The following is a 16896-nucleotide window of genomic DNA, read 5'->3' on the forward strand; positions in this document are numbered from 1 at the left end:
TGGGCTCTGTTTGCTCCCTAACAGCTGGTCCTCACGGTCTTTTATATTTGGAAATAATCCACCGCCAGTGTTCACACAGTGGCAGCACTGACAGGAAAAAGCGCATTCCAGGCTGTCCTCAAGCAGTGGAGACATTCTGAAGCAGGCCACCCGCCTCGTGGCAACGGGTCAGCGCTGCACAGTCGCGCCCATATGACCCCCTCCATATCGCAGCCCATTTCCAGAACGTTCCTTGCCTAGCTGGCCCCTGACATTCCCGGTCAGGCTGTCTTTGGGAACCCTTCCAACTCAGCTCGAGGGTCCTCTCCTCCAAGAAGCCTTTCTGTGCCCCTCACCAGGGGCGATCAGACCCCCTCACTGGAGAGCCTGCAGCCAGCTGCCTGTGCTTTCCCATCTGGACCGTGAGCCCGTGGCCTGTGACTGCTGGCTCCCAGGGCCGCCCGTTCCCAGCGGACGGTGGCTCCAGAAAGGAGGAAACACGTCTGCTGTCACGGCCCCAGAGATCGTCACGTTTGTGGACTAACGAATGGATGGACGATGCTCGACGCTCACCCCGTCGTGGACGAGAGCCTTCCAGGTATGTTCCAGTTTCTTGATGAACCTACAGGGAGAAGAAACACCTGAACCCCTGCCAAGCTTTCGGGCCCAGGGCTTCTCCGGAGGACACCGGGCCACCATGACTGCAGGTGCTCCTGGCACCGAGGGGGTAGGGGAGCCCCAGTCTAGAGGAACTGAGGCTGCCTGCTGCAGCCAGAGGCCACCTTCCTCTTCCTGTCCCTTTGTCCCCCTCTGGGCCTGCTGGCAGCTCCTACCACTGCTACTCTTGGAGAGGAAGTGAAGAGGCCACGGTGCTTGACCCCCTGTGGGGGACTGATGGCAAGCGCCTCCCAGAGTTCATCCTTCCCCTGTCCTCATGGCCTCGGCTGAGCCCTGGTCCTCTAAGCTGGAATTACGGCCCGGCACTGTGGCTTTAACTAGGCCCCTGCACACCTGGGCTGGGACAATGGTGCCTCCTCCAGGCAGACTTCCTGGACACCTCCTAGTCTGCAGCGGGGGAGGACCCTCTCCTCAGCACACACCCCCTTATGACACCCCCAGCCCCAGATGAGCTTGTGGCTGCCTTACACATGCTGGCCCACCCTCCTTGCCTCCACTCAGAGCCTCTGCAGACACCCAGGTTTGCTACTTCAAAAGCTTCTTAACCTCGCTCTAAATCAAGAGGGGACACCCCTGTAGCAGAGATCTGCCCTCAGGGAGGAAAACAGGCTGCGGACATTAGCGCTTGATGGGCAGGAACCACGTTCTGTATTTAGGAAAGAAAGACACGCGAGGAAGACATCACCCAGTGCCCAGTGGGCTTCCTAAGGGGGTGGACAGGAAGTGGGGACCGCCACGCCCACGACACCCTGTCATGTCTGGATTGTGCATAAGGAACACCTCCTACTCTCGGGATGAAACACTGATGGTTAAACCACGCTCACTGCCGAAACCTCATCGAGGACGAGCACGGGTAACGGGGTTGCCGACACCCCAGCTCCAAGCAGCAGGTAAGGCTTGCGTGTGTGCTCCTTGGGCTCTGCCACGCTCGAGACCACACAACATGAGGCTCCAGCCACGAGCATATATTCTTGCCCATCGTAGGAGCGGTCCGGGGATGCCGCGCCTCGTGGCTCCGTTTAGCCCAGCGCTCGGCACACAGTAGGTGCTTAACAGACACCCACACCCACAGCAGCTGGATGGAAGATGAGCTGGCAACACCCCAGCCATCGCCCAGGCCCCATGCCAGCCTCAACCTCTATCTGAAGGAAGCTCTCATCACATTCCTAGCACAAGTCCTGAAGGTGGCGTCACCTGGTTGGGGACCAAACGCCTCCCTTTAGGGCCAGGGCAGCCAGTTGGGAGCCTTCCGTGGGGGGGGGGGGGGACAGGGCGGGGTATGACTAAGGAAGTCTTGAAAGTAGAAGGCACACTGCTTCTGTGAGGAAGCCAGTGCATCTGGGGAAGGGGGAGGCAGGCAGGGGGAGATGGGGGGAGGCAGGGGAGGGGAAGTGGATAGTGGGGAGACGGGGGAGGGAGGCGGTGGGGGGGCATGCAGGGGAAGATGGGGGGAGGCAGGACAGAGGGGAGGTGGGGGAGGGGGGAGGCAGGCACGGGGAGATGAGGGGAAAGGCAGGGCAGGGGGGAGGTGGGGCGGGCTCCCACCTGTAGGACTGCAGAATGTCAATGATGCCAATATGTAGCAAGAGACGCTCCCCTCGGCCGTTCACAGCGGGAATCCCGCCCATCCTGGGGAGAGAGGGGGAGAGCGCCTTCAGCACCCCACGGAGCTGTGCCACACCGGCCAGGGGGCGGGGGCACCAGGGACTGGCCCTGCCAGGAGCCCTCCGCTGGGGAGCCCCGGAGGAGCCAGGGCCCACATGCTCCCTGCAGGAGGCAGTGCAGCTGGGACTGGGCCACTCTCCACTCCTCTCCGACACTCCACACTCCACTCGAAGCTGGAGGCTGGAGGCTGCCGAAGGGCCCGGCACCCACAGGCCTGAGTGCACGCGCACACACACCCATGCACGCCCATGCACACGCTCAGCCTGGGCGGGGCCACCAGGGCTTGTGGGTGCCGCCCGGGGAGTTAGTGGCTTCACTCAGCCCCAGGCCCACCAGGCCCACACGTGCCTGGCCCAGCATGGTTAGTGAGGTCACACAAGGCAGCGACTGTCCTCAGGTCACCAACGACCCCAGACCCGCCAGGCCCAGGCCCCGCAGGCTCTGCTCACGGCACTCCACGCACTGCTGAGCTCACCTGCGCACCCCGCCATCCCCTGCCAGGCCCCGCGCAGACCCTACAAACACCAAGACGGTGGGAGGTCGGGCCAGCTGCGCCAGGCCTTCGCAGCTCCCTGCCCGCCCTGTGGGGGCCTGGGGCTCTGCTCCTGCCCTGGCCCCCGCAGCCGCTGGCCTCGTGTGAACACCAGGCCAGGGGCAAGCCTCTCGGCCCCACCAGCTGGCTGTGCACCCTGGACAGCTGCTTCTACCTCCGAACCCCCGTTTCCCCAGATGATGGGAGTCACGCCTCCTCCTCCTCCTGGCCCCCCAGACTGGTCCCCAGCAGGTCAGTGTGTGGTGACAAGAAGTCAATCTCGACAGCCACCCACAGCGGCAGTTCCCCCCCGAACTACTTCCACGAACGCTAAATGATATCCGGGGCCGTCTGTGGTCCTCACGACTGGGGGTGTTCCCAGCATCAAGGAGGTGGGGGCCAGGGATGCCACTCAGCCCCTCAGGGCCCAGGACACCCCCACAGAGGACGACCTGGACCAGTGTCCGCAGTGCTGGGAGCGGGGAGGGGGCACCCCATGAGTCTGTCTCCCCACCCAACCTCGAGCCCCCATGGCAGGACCGGTCAGCCCACTGAGTCTCTGAGCCTCGGGCCTCATCCTCCATCACAGCGGCCTGTTCTCCCGGGGGCTGTGGGCCTGGCACCCTCGTCCCCAGCGCCACCACCTTCGTCAACACCTTCCCGGCTTTGCGGTGGATGGTGGTCCCCGAACCCGTTCAGGGCTCCGGGATGTGGAGGGGGCACCTGTGTTCCCCACACGGATGGCAACGGCCTCAACCTGCTGGCAGATTAATCTGGAATGCCCCGGTCATCACACAGCCGGGTGTCTGTGTGTCCACCCGCGTGACCCTCGTGCAGGCGGGCAGGCACCACTGCTCCTATGCAAACCAGGAACCGGCTGCCGACCTTCTCTTGCCCTCCCGGCCAACCCCCCACCCCCACCCGCCTCACACCTGGCACGGGGTGCGGGCGGACGAGCCGGAAGCCCCGCCGGCCCTGCGCCACCTACGTGTCGTCCGACTCGATGGCCTCCCCGCGCGCCGCCCCGCCCTGGATGGACTCCATGGCCGTGGAGTAGAGCGCCTTCTGGCCGAGTGGCCGCTTTTCGTCCGCGGTGCTCTGGGCACCCTCGGCCTGCCGCTCGCGCTCCTGCTGGTCGATGTTGTGCACGCCCAGCAGCAGGCTGTAGTCCATGATCTTGAAGCTCTCCAGCACCTGCCGGGGTGGGGTCAAGAGGTCACGCTCTCCGTCCTCCTGCCCCACCCCGGCCCTGTGCGGCCCCCGAGCTGCGTCTGGTCTGTGCACACTCAGTCCCCACAGACACACGGGGGCCTGTCCTAACCCCCATTTCACAACGTGGGGAGGAGACCAAGGGGCCGGGGGCCCAGGCCAGGCGCTGGGCAAACAGCACCTGGGGGGCGGCATCTAACCGGAGGCCAGTCCGCCTCTCGGAGCCCGGACAGGGCATTTCCTTCCTCCCGACAGAGCTCCCTCCTGCCTGGCAACAGTGGAGGGGCCCGGGACCCCTCCTGGCCCCGAGGTCTCTGACTCCTGGGCTCAGGCAAGCAGGTCCTGAGAGGTCTGGGGGCCCGTCTAGGGAGGTCAGGCAGTTTTCGAAGAGGCCAAGGAGCCAGGGGTGGTGGGCTGAGAGGCCAGAGCATGGAGCAGAGGGCTCTGGAAGGCCCAGCCCCACACCTGCTGGGCTGGGGGCCTCCAGCAGGGACGCCCCTCATCTCTAGAGGGGCAGGCACGACACCCCGGGCTGCACGGGTGGAGGAGACGGCGAGGACACGCCTACAAGGTGGGCCGTGGACCTGGGACTCATGCAGCGCTCGGTTCCTCCAGCGTCCGCGTGTTACAGGGGGGACAATGGAGGCTCTGAGAGACGAGGGCCCCTGAGCCCGCCGTGCTCGGCCACGGACTCTCCCGTGCACGGGGGTCACATGGGCACCACGGCCTCACCAGGCAGTCCCGCTGCAGCGTCTTGACGAGCGCGGAGAAGGTGTCTGCATCGAGTAGGAGCCCCTCGGGCATGTCCTGGATGAAGTCCAGGTCCTTGTAGGTGGGGATGCTCTTCTCCTTCTCCTTCTTGCTGGCCCGCCGCTTGTACGTGGAGCCCTTGAGGTCGAACTTGAGGTGCATCTTGACGACACGCGGCAGGACGTTGTTCATGACCACCACACGGATGTTCTTGCCGCCCGACTGCACGCAGTACAGCCCGTAGAACTTGGGCAGCAGCGTCCTCGGGTTCTGGTTGAGGTTCTGGGGGGCGGGGAAGGGGACAGGGTTGGAGGAGCGCGGCCGCCACGGCCGCCACCTCGCTCTGCCCGGGAGCCGCCCTCGGGAAGCCCTCCCTGACCACCTCCCTCCCGGGCCGGCCCCTCACTCTGCCCTCCCAGCATTCTGACGTGAGCCAGGATCTGTCTCCCCAGCCTCAACACGGGATGCTCCAGGAGGGCCTACGACGGAGGTGTCAGGGCCAGACCCGGTGTCTCACTTGCCCGCCCCAGGGTGACATGGGAGCCCGGCCTCCTGGCACCATCCAGGGCAAGGATTGGCAAACTCTGGCCGGAAGGCCAAGTCCAGCCACCCTCTCGTCCTCACACGCCCAGCCACAAGCTAAGAACGGCTCTAAGTTATGAAAACGTTGCGGGGGAAAAAACAGAAAACTACATCTTGTGACAGGTGAGGATTCCGTGAGGTTCACGTTTCAGCATTAAGTGAAAGCTCACTGGCGCTGGGCCAGGCCTGCCCACTCCCTTGAGGCCCACGGGGGCCTTCCTGCTGCAACGGCGGGGCTGAGCTGGGCAGGGAGAGGCTCTGTGGCTCTTTACAGAGAGCCTGCTGACCCCCGACCTAGGGGAGCCAGGGCCGCCCCAAGCATCATGCGCTACAGATGAGATGCCCCAAGAGCAGATGGGTCACGGTCCATGCAGAGCTGCCCAGAAAGGCCCAGCCCCACCTCCGCCAGGTGCCAGGCTGGGCTCCGCAGGGCAGGTGGGCACTCGGGTGGAGCCCACCCCCGTCCATGCCAGCCGCAGGACCCTGGCCATCTGGGGGATGGAAGTCTGAGGCTCCCACGTCCACCTCCGCCCAGAGGTCTATCGTGCCCTTTCAGGTTGTGAGTCACACGGGGAATGGGAAGCACCCAGCAGTTGGTCCTTTGTGACACGCCAGCTGGTGGCCCTCCCCCCTCCCCCATGCCTGAGTCACCAGCCCCACGAGACACGATTTCTGGGATCCGTGACTCAGGGGTGTCGGTGGGGGCAGGGGATGCGGAGTGAGGGTGGAACGGGTGCTCAGCCCCCCATGCCCCACCCGGCCCGGGGAAGGCCACGAGGGCCCGGATGGCCATTCCTGCCTGCCGTGTGGCGGGGGGACCTTGTGAAGGGACCCCAAGGGTGAGGCTCAGTGACCCAGCAAGGCTGTCCGGGGCCTGCCCAAGAGGCGGGGTGGTGCCCTGGGGACTCCTGGGCTCCGTGTGCCCGAGCCCGGGAAGGGAAAGGAGCTGGGGGCGGGGAGGACTGCGGGTGCCGCAGGGAAGGGCCCCTCACCATGTAGTAGCCGGGCAGCAGCTTCTGCAGGAACTCGGCCTCCTTGTGCATCACCGTCTTGATGATGAACTCATCGTCGCTGGTGACGTAGAACAGTGAGCCGCTGGCGCCGGGGTTGGACAGCTCGATCAGCGGCTCGTTGCACAGCGAGTACTGGGGGGGCAGTGAGTGGGCAGGTGGGTCGCTGACACCCCACGGGCCCAGCGGCTAGTGGACAACTCTGGAACAGGTCACTGTCAGCGTCCTTTTACAGGTGAAGAAGTAAGCTCAGAGAGGGAGACTGACGTGCCCGAGGCCACACAGCACAGATTTGAACCCTGGGCTAGCCGCCAGCCTGGGTGCTCATCTCCTGGGGCCCGGTCCCTCTCCAGTTAGTAACAGACTCCCAACTGTGTTGGGGTGCTGACACATCCGGCCACCGCTCACTTGCCAACCTCCCCCACAGCTAGGTGAGGCCACAACGGTCAACCCGGCTCACGAGCTGTCTGGAGAAGCTGCTGAGGGACTTCAGGGAAGGCTCCCTGAATGGGTGACAAAAGCTGGTGCCCCCTGACTCTGTGCCCTCCCCTCCATCCCATCTATTTCCACCTGGAATGTCGATGTGAGGGCTGGAACCCTAGTCACCACGCTGGACCACAAGGTGACCTCTGGTCCAGGGGCTGTGCACCAGAACAGCAGAGAGAGGGGGAGCCTGTGTCTCTGGGGAGCAGCCCCCACCCTGCACCTGGCACCCCCGCCTCTCTTCCCACTGACATCTGCTTCCCCTCCGTGCTTGCTGCCATCTGCCCCACATGCCCTCCCCAGTAATGTGCAGGACATTCTGTGGACGCAGGGATTTATCTGGAGGGTTTTGTTCATGGAGGGTCCCCAGCACCTCGGACAGTGCCCAGCCTACAGTCAGTGCCTAAAGGCCAGGCGAAGGAGGGGAGAGCTGGGCCCTGCAGGCTGCTCTCCTGGGCCTTTTCAGCTAGTGAGCCAATGAAGTGCTTTTCAGGATGAAAGCTGTTTGTTTGCGTTGGTTTCTGTCCCTGGCGCCCCCCCAGAATCCTGACTGAGTACCACTGGTATACAGCATGGATGAGGCCATGGCACGTTCCCCGCTGGGCCAAGGGCACCAGCCCACCACACGGCAGCTGCCCAGCAAACATCTGCGGAATGACCCTGTGGGTTGCTGAAGTGTAACACGGGGGCCAGCAGATGGTGGGGGGAGGGGAGCGGACACAGGTGAGAAGCAGGGACGCGCCCTCTCCCGTGGCTGCCACGAGTGCTGCCCACCCACAGCCACGAGGCACCAATACCTACAGAAACACAGAGGCCCACGCCCAGGCTGCCCCTGCTCTTCCTCCTCACCCCCCACCCGCTCCTAGAAGGAAGCAGCGAAGGGCGTGCAGGGACCCTGTGGGGGCTGGTGTCCACAGGCCCCGGAGCCCACGGCTACCCCAAAGGCACTACAGCCGACCCCAGCTGGCAGGAGAGGGGAAAGTGCTGAGAGAAACGAGCGGTGAAAGGGGAGTGTGTGGCTTTGTACAAAAGAAGTCTGTGAGCAGAGAAGGTTCCAGAACCACACGGCTAACAGCAGCTGCCCCCAGGGAGTGACCTAGTCAAGGTATGGGGTCAGGCCTCACGGGGCCCTGGTTGCCGAGGGTGAAGTGGTGACATGTGTGGACCACCCAGCCAGGTGACCAACGGACGGGGTGGGGTCACGGGCAGACGACCACAGATGTGCCCCCTTTCTCCCTCCGAGCCCAGGGGGGCACCTGTGGCCCGAGGCCAACTGACTGCAGCCCCCGCCCTGCATGTGCCCCCTCCCCCGGCTCCCTCGCTGCTGTGCTGTCCGGGGCAGAAGCCAACACAGGACAGCCCAGCTCTCCCAAACAGTGACAGTGGATGCACCCCTGAACCTGAGGACCCGCGGCAGCGGCCAGAGAAGTCTCTGGAGCCAAGGTGGTACCCATGGCGCCCGGGGACCCCTCGGGAAGACAGAGGCACCCCGAGGCGGCAGAGCTGACAAGTGGGGACAACCTAGCCGTGTCTGAGATCCCCAGCCCTGCCTCAGGAGGGCCTCTCGGTTCCACAGGGCCTTGTCACCCCATCATGGCAGCAAGGCGTGTCTTCAAGAGGCCAGAGGACATCTAATGAGCACCCACTCAAGGCCGAGACAAGACCTCGGCCATCTCTGTGTGTCCGCTCTGGGGCCAGCACACGCCAGCTGGTGTCCACTCCCCGCAAATGGGCACGGAGGCCAGATTACCACTGCTACGGCTAATGCCACAGGCCTCCGCTCTACCCGTGAGACCTAAAATCTAGGTCGCCCCGGGGGTTGTTTCCATTCTAGAACCACCAGGCTGTCTTCACTCTGATAAGGTTGCAAGACCACAGGGAAGGTCAGTGGGGGAAGCCGTGGAGCCTGCCACAGATGCTGTGGTCCGAGGACCAGGCCTTGACCTTGGCAAGGGGCGCCGGGACAGCTGGCGAACCCCTGGCCGAGCAAGAGCTGTTTCCCTGGGGAAGGACATGTCCGTGGCTCAGGGCACGAGCTTCTGGGGACCAAGAACCCAGCGGGAGCGCGCAGCCGAGGACCGCCCAGCACACAGGGAATCGAGTCGCTGCGGGTGAGGATCAGCAGCACCACAGGCCCCAGGGACAGTGGACAGTGGTGGGATCGGGTGGGCTAGACCCGACGGCTACGGACGTGCTCTCGTGCCCGGCTAAGACTTCCCGTATACAAAGTCGCCAAACAGCGACCAGACCTTCCAAAAGTGCAGACCGATCCCCCGTCTGCACATGCGCTGTAACTTCCAGGAGCCCGCTCATGCGTTGTGAGATCAAAGGGTAGGGCCTAGGTTTTGATTTTTCTAATTTGAGAGACTAAAACCACACCAGAACTGGAGGGGATGTGCTGAGCTGGTCCCCACGACCCACCTCCCCTCGAATGGAGGCAGGACCTGTGAAGCGGCAAAGGTGACAGGACAGTCCTGTTGCTCACGCTTGGAGGAAGAGGCCTGCAGGGCAGGAATGGAGGGCCCGGCCGCCAGGCGGGGAGTAGCGTCCCGCCCGTGACATGGGCTTGGAGGCTGACCGGCCCCCAGGCAGGTCCCCCTGAGGCTCTGGCCCCAGCCCCCCCTCCACTGCAATGCTGAGCAAAGAACCCGGCTGAGTTGCACCCGAATTCCTGACCCACAGAAACCGCGAGGTAGCAGATACCCGTCTCCCTGAACTTGTCACGTGGCGGCAGGTGACTGACTACTGCTCTTACCAAGTAATCATCCGGTCGGATCCCGAAGAGCTCCCGGAAGTAGCGGAAGGCGACGGGGGCGTAGGTCTTGAACCTGAAGTCCTGGAAGTGGTGGGCAGGGGTGAGGTTGCTGCCTTCGCTGTGGAGTAAGGAGGGAGAGAGGCCTGTAAGGGGCGGTGACTCTGTGGGCACCTCTGCCACTCCCTGTGACCCTCAGCGGCACAACCTTCCTGGGCCCAGTGCAGCGCCCAGCGGCTGAGCTCCCACGCCCCCCCTAGGTGGGCAACCCAGAAAACGGCGTGGGGCTCCCCAGGGACCAAAGGGCATGGCCGGCCTCGGGGGGTGTCCCAATGTCCACTCCCGCCCAGAGTAAGTTCACTACCAGCCTCTCTCAAGGCTAGGTGCGGTCACGTGCTGTGCTCAGCCAGTGAGCTATGGGCAGAGCAGAAATACCACGTGTCCTTTCTAGGTCCTGCCCTCAGAGGTCCTCCCTTCCCTCCTGTGGCTGGAACGCAGATGTGATGGCAGGATCCCAGGCAGCCACCTGACAGCACTGGCTGGAAAAGCTGCACAGGAGGATGGTGAAGCCACTAGAAGGAACACGGGACCCCAACACCAGGGAGCTACCTCATAGCCCTGATTGCCTAGCAGTGTTCTTCACGAGAGAGAAAAAGAAACTTCACGTTTTCTTTTCCTGTTTTCTTAAAATCACTGTTATATTGCATCTCTCTAGCTCAGCAGAGCACCGACAGCATGACTGATACAGGGTCGGACCTCCAAGCCAAGAAGATGGCAGGAGAGGCTCATGCTATTTCCAGCAGAGAAGGGAGCTCAGGAACAGCAAAGCTGTCGGGCACCCCAACAGCGGCTCCGTGGCACAGGGCCTGGGCCTACCTGGGGAAGAAGATGCTCTCCACGACGTAGAAGTCCTGCATGAGCACGTCGCGCTCTGGCTTAGAGCTCAGATTGCCCACAGTGTAGCCGATGCCCAGCTGGATGGCCCCCTTCAGGGTGGAGGAGGTGGTCTGCGGGAAAACCCCGCTGCATCAAGACCCTCGGCCCCCAGGGTGACAGGCAAAGGAGAAGCCCCCCAGGGCAGGAGGTCAGGGCACATGTCCAGCCTGCAGCTTGACCCTGGCACCCGTCAGCGTCACGGGGCCCTGGGGGACCTGCCCAGTACTTGTCACAGATGTGCTGGCCCCTGGGCTGTCACAGAGCTCACACAACCACACAGCAAGGAGGTGCCTGGCTGAGACTCAGTACCACCTCACGCAGCCCCAAGGCCTGTTTTCCGTCAAGGTTCTAGAAGGTTCCAACTTCTCAAAACTGTCCCGACTCAGCAAGGGTGTATCTACTGTCAGGATTTTCTTTTGGGGGGAACATAAATTTAGAGTGGCATCCAAACTTCGTTTCTGTAACCCCGGGTTCCTTCTACCCACTCCCCTGGTGATTTGCATTGTCACACTAGGCAAGTGACACTACTGCTCTGTGCCTCAGTTTCCCCACCCATAGTTGGGCATGGAGACAGTGGTACCAGCCAACCTGGGGCTGCCAGGCGTCAGATGGCCTAAGCCACGGAGGCTGAAGCCTGCCCTCACTTGAGAAGGAGGGGATAGGAGTGACAGCAAATGGGGACAGGGCGTCATTCTGGGCTCATAGAAATATTCTAAAACTGACCGTGGTGATAGCTGGACATACTGCAAACACGCTTGAAGCCCTCTAACTTGGAAAAGGTGAATTACACAGTGCATCCATGACCTCTCAGCCAACTGGTATGTTAGGAAGTGCTCCCCGTGCCCTACCTGGCCTGGCCTGGCTTCACCCGGGCTTCCCAACAGCTCAGCCCCACTTTCCAAGGCAAGAAAGGAGAACTGCGTTTCCCTCTTCCTCAGAGAGGTCAGTAGGGCCGGAGGAGCTGGGGGCTTGGCCAGGGTTGCCGGTGACTCCTGCAGCTGTGGAGCACGGCGCCCGATGCCTGTGACGTTCGCAACAGGCAGTAAGGACCTTGCTGGGACCAGGGGCCTAGCATGGAAGGGCCTGTCCTGAAAGCCTCTGCCTCCAGCCAGACACGAGCCCAGAGCATGCCCGAGCCTGTGTGGGGGCCCCGGGATGGTGGGGAGCCCACCCCCACCAGCTAAGGGCAGAGGAGAACCTTCTTGTAGGTGGTCTCGCCAGAGGCGTCCACGCCCCGATGACCCAATTTCTTCCCGTGGCCAGGACCCGGCTGTCCAGTCATCAACGGGGCCTGGAGAAGAGGAAGCAGGAAGCATTGAAAATCAGCAAGGAGGCGCCGCTGGGCCAGAGTGCTCTGGAAATCCTGACCAGACGGGCTGAGTCAGTGTCCTGACAAGGCACGTGGGGCAGGGACTGGTGTGGGCGGGCTCCAGGGCAGAGCGGGTGGCCTGTCACCCGCAGGGGCCACACGGCCCAACTCTGCACATCCAGAAGGGCCCACACCCAGACCGGGACTTCCGGCTCCGAGAGAAAAGCAGGAAGATCGGCAACCACAGCCCTCCTGCGTGCGTGGGGAGCAGGACCCTAGTTTCAGGGTCTCCCCTGGCACTGCTGACACTGGGCCGGGTCACTCCCTAAGGCCCCCACCCCTCAGTGCAGCCTACCCCGTCACGACAACCACAGATGTTCCCAGACATCACAGTGTCCCCTGGGGAGGACTCACCCAGCTGAGAACCCTGGGCTGGAATGACTGTGAACTGAGGGGAGAGGTCCACTGGCCTGGGCCCTCTATGGGGACAGCCGTGGCAGGCGTTACAAACTTGCGTGGGAGGGACTCCACGGGGGAGCGTGGTGGAGGGGGCCCAGGCTCCAGGCCCAGGCTGGCCAGCAGAGGGAGCTGGTGCCCCTCCCGGGGCTGGACTGTTACTGACATTCAAACATCTCCTGTGCACCAGCCACCGTCCACATAGCCGGCGCAGCCCTTCCGGCCTCCAGCTGAGATGTTCATACCAGCCCAGACCCACACGGCCTCTCAGCCATGTGTTCCGCACAGCGGCCACCAGGGGGCAGGCTCTCCTCAGCAATCGGAAAGCACCGCCCCTGCTCTGCACCCCTCGCTGACTCCCCACTGCCCTGTGCTGGACACCCTCCAGGAAAGCCCTCCCCACAAGGATCCCACGTGGCAGGTGGCATCCCGGGGACATGGATGATCGGGGCCGGGAGGCCGGTGCAGGCACAGGGATGCCACACCTGGGCATCTCCTGGAACGCGGGGCTCACGGCCACACTCCCACAGGCTCCTTTCAGGACCAGGGACAGTGCTGACCCCACCTGCTACCCCAGCGGGAGGGCAGCCCAGGGCCCACGGGGCGTGGAGGTGCAGCGGGCGGGGGGGGGGGGCACCCCCAGGAAAAGCTCTCTGGAACGCGACAGGAAGATGCGGACAGCTGTGTGGGGACCGGAGGTGGGGGGCTACACTGAAGGTGCTACTAATCGCGTTTCAGGCACCGCCCCGCGGCAGCACCTGACCAGGTCTCCTGGGAACTCCCCAGGGACCCACACTTGCCCGGCTTCCTTCCCCCCTCTCCGGCCCTCGGTCTCCTGTCCCTCTGCCCTCACCATCCAGGCCGGGTCCTCACTCTTCCCAGCCCACCCGCTCCCCTTCCTGAAACTCAAGACGCTGGCAGGACTGAGGGAGGGGCCCAGGGAGACGCAGTGAGCCACCAGACCCACAGGACACTCACCTCCGTCGGGACCATCTTCTTCTGGGCCAAGCCTGCGGGAGAGAAGGGAGAGGCTTCAGCCTGGAGACAGGGGTGGCCTGCCCTGCCTTCACTGCACTCAGGTGCCCGTGACCTCACTCAGCTCCCCAAGCCCCTATGGAGGGACGTGAGGACGTGGGGTGCGAGGTGGGCAAGGTGCCGACCCACCACCGACCCCGAAGACGTCAGGTCCCCAATGGCAAACGACTGGCTGAACTGACCAAGTGCTGTCTACACCCGCAGGCAGGAGCAAGGTTTAGCCAGGAGATGCTCAGGCCGTGGGGGAATCAGGCAACCCATGGGGTCCGTGGGAAGGGGCCAGGCACCCGGGGCTGGAGCCACGGCTCCCTGGCTCCTGTCCACAAAGTGCCCCGGGAGAGCTGCTCCCCATGGAAGAGGCTCACAGGGAGGGAGCAGGACGTTTTCGTCTCAGGATCCTTCCCTCCAATCCCGGCTCCCTGTGAGAAGGCCAACCATTGCCCTCTCTGAGCCTCAGCAGCCTCACCCGGAAAGCAGGCTTCTGCTGAGGGCTGTCTGTCCAATGAGTCTGGATGGCAGATATACCCGGCCCCCTGCAGATGATGGGCTTTGCAGGTGGGAGCAAGTCAAGGCCCCGAGGTGGGGGTGACCCTGGGCTCCGGGGGGCCCTGGCATCCTCATGAGGTCCTCACGAGAGGGAGGCAGAGGGAGGGAGCCCCAGAGATGGGCAGACCCCGCACTGCTGGCGGTGAGGATGGAAGGGGGGCTGCGGGTCAGGAAGAGGCAGGAGCCAGGTCTCCCTGGGGGCCCAGGGACACCAGCCCTGCCTGTGCCTGGGTTTAGCCCATGAGACCCATTCTAGGCTTGCAACTCCCCGAGCATGCTAAGAAACGCGTGTGGTTTCAGATCGAGCTGTGGCCACGTGCCACAGCTGTAACAGAAGCTCACACACTGGGGCTCTACCACGTGTCAGGCCGGCCGGAAGGCAAGGGGCGACCAGGACAGGCAAGGCCCTCATCCTCAAGGGCTCACAGTTGGGGTGGGGCCCAGAGAAGGGCCTGGACAGTGGAGTGAGTGCCAGGAGGATGGCTTTGGGGGAGGGGTCAGGTCAGCAAGGGAGGCCTTGGGCTTTCCCCCCAGGGAGGTGGGAGCCCTGGAGGGCTGTGGACAGAGGATGGAAGGACCTGAGGCAACTGCTCACAGGCGCCTTCAGGTGGCCGCTGTGGGGAAGGGCGGGAGGATGGTGAAGGCAGGAGCCTGGGACCAGGGTGGACGGGAGGGTTCTGGTCGTTCTGGTCCCGGTGGGAGAGGATGGGCTGGACCAGGTGCAGGCAGAGAAGGGAGAGGGGTGGGCAGATTCCAGACAGGTCTGAAGCTAGGACAGACAGACTCTGCTCACTGGAGACAAAGAGAAGAAAAGCAGAGAGTCAAGAATGACTAAAGATTCTGACTGAAGCAGTTAACAGGACAGGGTGGCCTCAGCCAAGATGAACGACAAGGCAGGAGCAAGTGTGGGGGACAGTTGGGTGCAGCGTGGCCAAGCTGCATGTGAAATGCCTGGGAGCCCCCCCCAAAGAGACCTCCAGGATCAGCCGGACCCCCAAGTCTGGAGCTCAGAGGAGGGCGGGCTGGAGACAGGACTGTGGGCATCGTCCCACCATAGACAGGGGAGGAAGTGGACGAGGCTGCCCCAGGAGGGGAGCGGGCGGAGAGGGAAGAGGCCTGAGGACCCAGGCTGGGCACTGGGGGAGGCACCACAGGGCCAGGGGAGCAGGAGTCCCAGGTGAGGGGGCCGGGGTCGTCTCAGGCTGCTCCACTTCTAACACCAGGTAGGGCCAGAGGCTGGGGACTGGGGAGTGAATGTTTATGGGAATGGGGTTTCCTTTAGGGGGATGAAAATGTTCTAGAATCAGTGTGGTAAGTTGCACCACATCGTGAATACATGAAAAACTAAACTGTAAGCTTAAAAATGTGAATTATGGTGTATGAATTATACTTACGGAAAAAATGAATCTAAGAGGACCCCGAACCTTGGGTAAGCCTGGGGCCAGCAGGGTGGAGGACGGGTGTCCTCTTTCAGCCATAACCACCACTGCCCTGTGCCTCAGCCAGATGCCGGCGACGGTCCAGGCAGGGAAACAGGCTGGGTGAGCAACTGGCCGATGCCAGGGTCACAGCTGCAGGGCTCACCAGAGGACACCCCAGCCAGAGGTCAAAGCCGACAGACCAAGGCTGGTCACTTGCCCAAGGCCCCAAGGGTGAGCCTGGGCCCATCCTGAGGCTTGGCCAGAGGCGAGCAGGTAGCAGAAGGTGCTAGAAAGCTGACATAATATTTGTTGGTTTTATGTCTGGTGTATGGGGGGAAGAAGAGAGAAGGAAAGAGGCCGTGGTAGAGCAGGCAGAACATTCTAGACTTGGCTTGGGGGCCCCTGGCATTCCCCTTCCTGGCCAGCCTGGGGCCTCTGGGCCCAGAGCCCACCCAACTGTGCCCACCGGGGACTTCTGCAGCCCCAGCCCGAGGTCCGGGCCTCCCCGCACACACCGCTCCACCCACTTCCGAGTTATCCCAGCTTGTTGGCAGTGGCACCCTGCGCGCCCAGGCCAAGTCACCACCAGCGTCCAATACAAAGTCCTGCCCAGGTCTGTCCTGCCTGGGGACCCCTCAAGGTCATCTGCGTCATGCCTGGGGTCCCCACGACGACCACGCTCCTCCTGCCTGACTCACACGCTGGCTAATAAAAGGGAGAGACGCACCCTCCCACCCAGAAAATGCTGGACTCTGTGCCAGAAGGGGCCGCAGCAAGGCTACACACGGGCCTCGGGTGAGGGGGTGGGGGTCCACCTGCCCCACCACAGCACGATGCCCGCGAGCGACCCCAAACACCTGGCCCCGGGCCCTCGAGGGCCTGCGCGAGTCTTCACAGGGTGGTGGCTGCTCAGGGCGAGTGGGCTGCTGGAGGTCAGGCACGGCAGAGGCCACGGCATGCGGTCGAGCTCCTCCCAGTCCAAGAGGTGACCCATTCTCTTCTGAACGAGCCACCCCATTTTTGAGGAAATTAAGTTTTAAAAATAGCCTGGGGAGGGAGAGACTGTGCCAGCCTGGGCCACGACCTGCCCCAGGACACAGCTGTGCCAGCCGCTGGGCAGAAGGCAGGGGGCGGCAGGGCCCAGACTGTTCGGGTGAGGGGGTGACCCCCTGCGGCCCCTGCTGTGTGACCTCAGGCAAGCCCCTCCACCTCTCTGAGCCACTCTCCTCCGGTCTCTCTGTGCCCCTGCAGTGACCAAAGCTAGGGCTCCAGAGCTGGGACCCCTCTGCCTAGCCCCCCACCCCGCGCCACCACTGGACCCTGCCACAGGCTGCTCTGATCACTTCCGTGGGGGTGACCTCACAGCCACCACAGAGCTCCCGAGGGACCGACCGGACCGCCTCCTCATGCTCGCTCCCTAGGAGCAGGGCCAAAGCCCGGCACCGCCCCCCCCTCCCCCGCCCCCGAGGTACCTGCTCCCTCCTCCTGGCCTGCGGCCGCTTCCACCGCAGCCCTTCCCTGTTCCACGTGCTGGCCTCCGGCCTTTACCCCGG

The 16896-nt window shown here is 63.5% G+C and overlaps 1 protein-coding gene across 4 annotated transcripts in view; it reads right to left on the minus strand.

The window, feature by feature from the left end:
* PIP5K1C (phosphatidylinositol-4-phosphate 5-kinase type 1 gamma) overlaps positions 1-16896 on the minus strand; it is a 52559-nt gene that overhangs the window by 14991 nt on the left and 20672 nt on the right. For all 4 annotated transcript variants that reach the window (XM_026481067.4, XM_026481066.4, XM_026481063.4 and 1 more), the window contains exons 2-10: positions 13320-13351; positions 11775-11867; positions 10517-10647; positions 9644-9761; positions 6388-6540; positions 4796-5095; positions 3843-4048; positions 2203-2286; positions 553-601 (exon numbers count right to left, since the gene is read on the minus strand). In XM_026481067.4, coding sequence (XP_026336852.2) covers positions 553-601; positions 2203-2286; positions 3843-4048; positions 4796-5095; positions 6388-6540; positions 9644-9761; positions 10517-10647; positions 11775-11867; positions 13320-13351 — 1166 coding nt within the window. The remainder of the gene's footprint in view (positions 1-552; positions 602-2202; positions 2287-3842; positions 4049-4795; positions 5096-6387; positions 6541-9643; positions 9762-10516; positions 10648-11774; positions 11868-13319; positions 13352-16896) is intronic.

Source organism: Ursus arctos, unplaced genomic scaffold (assembly GCF_023065955.2).
Source record: "Ursus arctos isolate Adak ecotype North America unplaced genomic scaffold, UrsArc2.0 scaffold_14, whole genome shotgun sequence".
In the NCBI taxonomy this organism is placed as follows: Eukaryota; Metazoa; Chordata; class Mammalia; order Carnivora; family Ursidae; genus Ursus; species Ursus arctos.